Here is an 8,396-nt window from a genome sequence, read left to right on the forward strand (position 1 = left end):
TTGCGATTATAGGACCAATATTTGGCTTTCTTTTAGGTTCCCTGTGTGCCAAGCTATATGTTGACATAGGCTTTGTGGACTTGGGTAAGTTAGAAAATTGTATTTAAAAATTGTTACCTCTACTTATTTCACTAAAGGATCTTGAACTTTTCAAAGCTAATAATATGGATGATGTAGAAACAGGTTTCTCTGAAGTGCTCGATGGTGGTTTTGAACTGAAAAACATATTTCTAGAATAAGGAGGAGTTCTCTTTCTCATTATCATAGAATTCGTTAGTAGTCTATCATGAGTTCAGCACAACTGTACCATCACAAACATGCATCTGCTCTCCATATATATTTTCTCAGGCAGTCAGATTTTAAAGTATTGTCAAAGTAAGATCTGAGGCCTCATTTATGTAGAAGGGGTTGAATGTGATGCAGGGTATTTCTCACGAACAGCCACAAGTATTAGCCTCTGACCCATTTAAAGATACTAGGTAAGTAGTGGTAGTTGAAAAGGTTAATTTTTTTTTTCTGCCCAAGGAAAACAGCGCCACCTCCTCCCCCCAGAACCAGAAGCTGGAAAACTTTTGCACTATGTTTGAGATTTTGGTTTTCTGATTAAAAAAGACAAATTTAGCTGAAATATAAATTTTACATCATTTGAAAGAAAATGTTTGACTATTTTTAAGTGAAATCTTAAAATAATTGAAAATTCTGAATGCATATGAGGGGCAGCACTACATGAATAACTACATAGCAATAGTATTATTATTGTTACTGTTATAGTTTGAAACATTTATTTAATTTTATGTTGCCATATCATTGGCCTGATCCTGTTTGTTACTAATGACCTGAGGTTTCAACTTCTGAAACACAGTGCTTCTGAAACACTGATAGAAATGTCTGGCAGGATGGCATAGTTTTAAATGCTGCTGGGTTTTTTTTCTTTTGTTATGCTAGAGAAAATGGAGCACCATGGAACTTTTGGACTTATTGATTATAATTATACTAAACAAAACAGAGTTAAACAGAAATGCCATAAATAAAATGAAAGAAAAACTCCCAGTGGCAACTTTACAGTCATGGCCTTTGAGTGGTGGTGGTAGTTGCTAAAGAAAGGCGCATAATCCACAGCTGGCAGAAAGTTACTAGGTGGGAGCAGAAACAGTAATTGGAGAAAAAGGGTGGTTGGCTTCTGGTTGGCTTCTGTTGATGAAATAAGTCTCCACTGGAGATGTACCTGCCAAAAGTATGTCTTTGTTCCTATCAAAAAACTAAACATGCAAATATAGCCCTCTTTTTTCTTTTCTCCTCCTAGATAGTATAACAATAACCCCCAAAGATGCCCAGTGGGTAGGAGCTTGGTGGCTCGGTTATTTAGTAGCTGGTATAATAAGTATTCTGGCTGCCATCCCATTCTGGTTCTTACCGAAGCACCTATCCAGACCAGAAAGCAGAAAGGATTCCAATACCTCTTCTGAACAGTCAAAGTTCATCACTGAAGATAACAGGGAGCATCACAAACCTTATACACAGCAACTGAAGATAGTGGAAATGGCAAAGGGCAAGTAAACATAGTTTGTTTTACAAATATCTAGTTGTGCACTTTTACCTTATAGGCCTTCATGCTGTTTAATGACTTCAGCATTGATTTTGGTATAGTGCCATCCTACATGTAGCCAATGTGAATAAAAGGACTCTTCTAGCTATTTCCAAAACCTGTCCTAAAAAAGAAATTTTGTAGATGAGGTTCATAAGTGGGGACAAAAGCTTTAGGGGAGAAAGTCCAAAAAGGTTAGATCTTTCCCTGTAGAATTATGACAGGTATCCTACCCAAAGAAAAAAGAACCGGTGGCAGTGGAAGATTTAAAAAGTCTGCACATCCCAGCCATATATCCTGAGTTGAATAGCAACAGCCATTTCTAGTGTTCCAAAAATTTTTTTTAAAAGAATTGGCCTCCATTCCTGTGAGCATTCCCAAGCTGAGTAAAACACCAACAGGAAAATTCATGAGTTTGGCATTGGCTTAAATAGAAAGATGAGGCACACCTATTTCAGTTTAATTAACGCATTTCTCTCTAATTTCTAAGCAGTTGCCAGCTAGTTGGCAAGAGAATTTCCAGTCATTCAGTGGAGTCAGCTGGTATTGTGGATTGAAATAGTCCTGGGAATATTACAGGATTCTGGCTATTCAGAGATGGAAACACTCTGGCCTCTCTCTATTTAAAAAATGCATGCACATGCAACATTCATGGACTATAATGTGTTCATCTCCTGTGCATTAAGGTTATATACAAGAAAAGATATAATAAGCCAGGGTCTAAATTAAATGTTTCTATTTCTGGCTGGACAGAATGAAGCAGAGGTGAAAAACCTGATTGGATACAGAAAGATTTCTTTATGTATTTTATTAATGGGCATGCTTAACCCTCATTCATTCTCATGAAACCGTAACCATTGTTGTTCTCATGGGGTAACTTGTTACCCCATCCGCATGAACAAAATGGAACCAGCGACAATAGTATAAATGTACCAAAAACTATTTATTAAGCATACAGATTGTTTGAAAAAGTATTTATGATTATTTGAAGCCAAAATATTATTTAACTAGAACTATGAACAAAAACGTTCTTTAGAGTTTCAAAATGTGAATGAGCAATTTGCTAAGTCTTCAGTTCACACCATTTTCAAACTAACAATTACTTCCAAAAAAATTTCCTAACTGTTTTAACTAAATATTGCATTCCTCACAAAGCAGCAGTGATGTACTGTGGTGCACACAAGCAAATCACTTACAATCTTCACATCGTTTACAGGTTTTGTGGTCATCTGTCCTTGGACAGAAAGCACAATGTCCACTCATGTTTGCAGAAGGGTCTATTGGGGTGTGTTGTGGGAATTTGTAATTTAGGGCAGTCATACCAGGCTTGACAGACAGACAGATGATGTGTATCCACCATTCTTTGTTTTATTTGTCCACTGTTCTCCAAGCTCCTGAAAAAAAAGTGCCATCTTCTTAAATATGATCTTTGCTTCTAGCTTGCATTGTAGCCTAGCCAGATGATGAGGCTGGCAATGGCAGCCACATCCAGCATATTGAAAAATAATCTCATTGGCCACCTGTTGATTTTCTGTCTGCAGGTGGTCATACAAACTAAGTGGTCAAGGTTATCCACCCCACCCTTGTTTTTACTGTAGTCATTGATGATGTCTGGCTTTCTTTGCTCTCCACCCACTGACAGGTCATGGTTACATGCTTGACAGCAACAGCACAACTTTGGACTTCTTTGGAGTATAGGAAACTAGGGTGAGTTCCCCATCAAAAGCAAAACTGGATGAAAACATTTTCCTTCTTGCATTTTGTTTGGGATATCAACCTTGTTTTTTCCGAATCGTACCCACATAGGTCAAGTCCTGGTGTAGCAGTATAGGCGGAGGAAGAAAAAAAAAATTGGGGGGGGGGCTGAGCATGTAAGCATCCCCCCAAAGTCTGTGGGTAAGGGGCGGGGAGAAGCGGGGGAGGGAGTGAGGCTGGGGCTGGGATCGGGGTTGGGGCCTGCTGCACCTGTGTAGCAACCCCTTCCCTCATGCCAGGGGTCATTGCCCAGTGCTAATATCCATGCCCCCCAGCCCCACACCCTCCCTGGCTGCCTCTCCACACTGGCCCTGGCCCAGCCCCAGTCCCACACCACACCACCTGGGGGGGGCCAGTACTCAAGAGGGGCCAGCCTCAGCTACACTGCTGGGCCAGAGGGGATGAAGACCCCAGGACACCCACTCCCACCCTGCCCCAAGAAGAGTCTGGTGGCTCCTGCAGAGCTGTAGCGCCATGAAACTGATCTTTGTATGGGCAAGGGCAGGCTACAGCTTCACTCTGCCTGCTCCCTGCCTCTGTGTGTCACTGCAGCCTTTAAAAGCAGCACAGCACCATGTGCATCCTGCTGCTCAGTGGGCCAGGCAGTGAGGCACATGGCACCACTTTCAAAGTCTGCAGGGAGGCAGGGAGCAGGCAGAGTGTAGCTACAGCCCACCCTTGCCCTGTGTAGAGATCAGGGTCCACAGCCAATTCCACCCCCGCACCTTCACTACCCTGCGCCATGGTTCTGGATGAGCTGCCAGACTCTGATTGTCCCACAACCTGGCCGGGACCCCATTCACCATGAATGGGGCCCCAGCTGGGCTGGTTGTGGTGCAATGGGAGCCCAGCAGCTCATCCAGGGGTGTGGCACAGAGGAGGGAAATGTGCCTTCTTCCCCAGCTCCCCCACACTGTGTGCAGTGGTATGACCTGCCCACACCCCTGGATGAGCCACCAGGCTCCCATTGCCCAACAACCTGCCCAGCCCCTACTCTGCTCCCTCTTGCACTGTTGGGGTCTTGAAGCTATCGACTTTTTTCCCATACTCTGCGATTCCTTCCTCTAAAGGTGTCATCATCTGCTATGTTTTCTAGGGGTGGTGGCACTGGTTCTGCTCCATGTCCTGCTGTAGTTCACCTCAGTCTTCCATAGCAGCCCCGGGCTGTTCCTCTTCCCTTTCCCACTGGAAGTGTTGGCATCACTTACCTTTGTGGTACCAACTACTCCTCATCTGAGCTGGATGAGACTTCCATAGACACATGGTCTTCTTGCGCTGAACAATCTCTCACGTCTGGAACAAAGTCAGCATCCTCACTGCCTTGGAATAAGATTTCATCAGTGGATGTGTTGCTGTCATCCCCTGTTACCTGTGCAAGGCAGGCTTCAGCACTGAATATGTGCTGCCTTCTCATCCTGGACTGCAGGAAAAAAAAAAAGAAAAAATTGATTACTGCTGAATGCATATAGATAACAGTTAAAGACAAGCCCATCCACCTATGCTGTCACAAGCAATTCTGCCCTGCCCTATGGCAGTGCAGGTAGCACCTTCTCTTCCTGGGCACAGAAGTCAGAGACCAGCATCCACCTTTTGCAGGAAAGCCAAATGTTGGTGGGTGCTGTTTGGAAATCACACATGAAGGGGCTTATTGAGATCAGGTAAAAGGGGCATGGAAGTTGTTGAGCCCTTACTGTTGAAGGGGACTCCACAGTGTACACTCTATTGCAGTGTGATGTTGTTCTATTTCTTCTCCGCTGTCTCTTTACTTCTTGTCCTCACTTCCACAAAGTCAGGGCAAACTAGCTTGTATGTTATGAAAGGGGCAGGTGAGGCGGAGTTTTGCCATGAGAAAAGAGAGCACAGTTGCATTTGGGTGTGACAAAGGGTTTGGGGGATTTTTTTGGCAAAGGGCAGGGTGTTTTGATGACCTTGCAGCTTGCAAACAAAATGGATAGCAAAAGGGATTACCACATCTTCTGCAAAAGCAGAGTGCAGGATGGCCATCCATTAGTTACCATGGATACCTGAAGTGGACATGAATGAGGTGTGAATGAAAGCTGACCTTTCAGATGCATCCACCCGAAGTGGCCAAACAGGTCTATGCCTGTCATTTATACAGAAATTGCACTGGGGTAACATGTTACCCTGGGCAGTTTTTCATCCACAGAGACCAAACCATTCATGTAAGCTGGCTGTTCTTTGGGGATATTGTGCACTGTGGTACCAGTGACAATGTCCTAAAAGGAATTTTTTTTAGAATTAATTAACTTTAAGATACTGCACACAATAGGCATCTGGGTAGGGAATTACCCCTTGGGAATGTATGAAGGTTAAGGTTGTGGATAGAAATATGAAAATATCTTAATAAGCACAGGGTGTTTGTTTTCAACATACCCCAGAACAGAAAGAGATGGAAATTAACAAATCTTAGTTTGAGTAATTTCCAGGCTGTAGTCTTCTGTGCCGTCCACCTGTGCGCTAAGTATGTGAGGTCCTCTCTGACTTCGCCATCGCTTTAGGGAAGAAATGGGTCCGTTAGTAGAGGGACTTTGGTCAGTCTCCCAAGGGCTCTCTCCTGCCACATCTTTGATGGAAAAATAATTTTAATTGAGAGCAAGATGGTCTGTCCCATCCCTCTTGGTGCCTTCTTTTGGTCATTCCAGTTGTTATTCCTGCTTGGGGCTCCGCCTCCCCTACACCCCACCTAATGCCATCTAAAGATGTCATCACCTGAACTGTCAGAATTTGTATATTGTGCACCTTGGTGCTTCGGCCCTTTAAATTTATGGCAGAAGGATCAGGACATTGTTTGGCCCAAGCGCTCCCTACTGCCCCTTTGCCTCATCTATGTGTCTTCCTGATCCGATGCCATCCTGTTCCCTGGCATCTCGTTCCCTACTTGGGCTCTGTACTTGTCATGGGTCAGTCGTTGTGGTCCTACTTGATCCTGCCAGGATCCCGTCCACACTGTGGATGTTCGGTATCCATGAGGACTCAGTAGGTATGTCCTTGGGCCCTCTCTGGCCCTGAATCCTTGGAAAAGCCCCTTCCTGGGGCAGCCACCAGGTCCCTGCACTGGGACCAGGTTCCAGATCTGGCCCCTCCAGGCCAGTCATAGACCTAACTTCTGGTCCTCCCGTCTGGTCTCCTGCCGGGCCTTTTATCTCAGCTCCAGGGGTCCGGCCAACCAATCAGCCTCGGCACACTGCCACAAAGTGCGCCCATGACAACACGGGAGCTGGTCCCAGCTCCTTCCGGCTCTGCTGGGTTTTTTTTCTCTTTTCTTTTTACCGCGGCATCTACACCCGCCGCACTTTCACTTTTGCCACACTCTGTTTCCAGTGCAGTGACCCGCTGGCTCCACTCCTCACCCAGCAGAGGTAAGCCTTTTCCACACAGGCCTATTTCAAACCTAGAATTTCAGATTAGCTGAAATCCAGGCCCCCAGCCACAAAGGCATGTAGGCTAATGACTCCTGTTTAAATCTGTGGGAGTTTAGGCACCAAAAGGTTCTGTATAAATGCGTGTGGGGTCTTTTTTTTTATCTGCCACTTATTCTTCAGTCCTCTGAAAATACTGCTTTCACAGAATCCTGGTGTTGAAGGCATGTGATTCAGTCACATCAGTGATCACAGACACTAGCTGGAAGCTCTTCTTCCCTCTAAGTTTTATTCATTTCTAAAATATACACCAAAACTGAACAAAGCAAGAATGGAGAAAGATCTAGTTAAACCAAAGGGTGGGGACCCAGGATATCTGGTTTCTGGTCCCACTTGTTTCAAGAGTTGTGTTTCCTTGGCCTTAGTTTTTCGAGCATGGTCACTACCTCAGTATTTGAATACTCAGTTTTACTCGCATATGGCCTGATTTTTAGAAATGATGGCACTCACACCTCAAAACTAAAACCAATGGGAACTGTTAATGTTCTCTATATATGTAAACTGAGCTCTTTGTTATTGAAAGCTGGATGCCAGAAAAGCAAGGTACATGAAGTAACATGACATTTCTGCAAATACTGCTCTTAATGAATTTGTTCTTTTGAATCTTTATAAAGCATTTTGTCATCAGTGGAAAACTCTACTCAAATTGCAAAATATGATTCATGTTATCAATTCTGTTTCCAGTTTGTTTTCACTAATACTTGCATTATTCTGTTTTGCAGATTTTCTTCCATCACTGAAGAACCTCTTTGGAAATCCAGTATACTTTCTGTATTTGTGTGCAAGCATCATTCAGTTCAATTCTTTAATTGGTATGGTGACATATAAACCAAAATATATTGAGCAACAGTATGGGCAATCATCTTCAAAAACTAATTTTGTCATAGGTATGTTCTGTTTGCTTCTCAGTTCTTTAAAAAAGAGAAACCTTTAGAATTGACTTTCAGATGTCCTTGCTGACTGGAAGAAATGCTTCCTAAGATTATTCTTTCCATCCATCCTTATAGGATTTTAAATGGATAGTGAACTTGTCTTGTTAGCTCTGGTAGCATTTAATTAACACTGAGTTTAATAGTATAAGTGTATGCTGCAAAGAATTCTGGGACTTGATACCTGTGTTCCAGAAACTATAAAAGAATATACTTGTAAATCAGAAGAAAACAACTTAAAACATTAATTTAAGAATAATTTACATATGTAACTATAAAGAATTGTTCATTTGTTAATTTCCCATTTATTTCAACAAAATGAATATTATTTCACCAAGTGCTTTAGGGTCCCAAATATAGATTATTTGTGTTATTGTCAACAGCCTTTCCAAAATTTCTGAAGAGATTAATTAAATAACATTGTCCTCAATAAAGGGAGGGAGATAAAGCAAACCAATTGAGCATAATATTTATCACAAGTACTACCTACAATAGTTATTAATTGGCATGTTTATGTTAAAGAAATGTTAAAAGGAAAGAACCAGTGACATGGAACTCAGTCATCATAATGCAGCCTACGACAAGGGCTGATGATTTGCTCTTGTACAAGACTCCTGATATCTTTCCAAAGATCAGTTCTGCCCCAGGTGATTCATAGATTAAGGGTCGGAAGGGACCTAGTAGATC

General features: G+C 42.8%; 1 protein-coding gene across 1 annotated transcript in view; it reads left to right on the forward strand.

Moving 5' to 3' along the window:
- LOC109297042 (solute carrier organic anion transporter family member 1C1-like) overlaps positions 1 to 8,396 on the forward strand; it is a 44,468-nt gene that overhangs the window by 26,445 nt on the left and 9,627 nt on the right. Inside the window, exons 7-8 of the mRNA XM_019516704.1 lie at positions 1,304 to 1,549; positions 7,503 to 7,667. Of these exons, the coding sequence (XP_019372249.1) occupies positions 1,304 to 1,549; positions 7,503 to 7,667 (411 nt within the window). The remainder of the gene's footprint in view (positions 1 to 1,303; positions 1,550 to 7,502; positions 7,668 to 8,396) is intronic.

This window comes from Gavialis gangeticus, unplaced genomic scaffold, assembly GCF_001723915.1.
Source record: "Gavialis gangeticus isolate Ggan-Ray unplaced genomic scaffold, GavGan_comp1, whole genome shotgun sequence".
NCBI classification, from domain to species: Eukaryota; Metazoa; Chordata; order Crocodylia; family Gavialidae; genus Gavialis; species Gavialis gangeticus.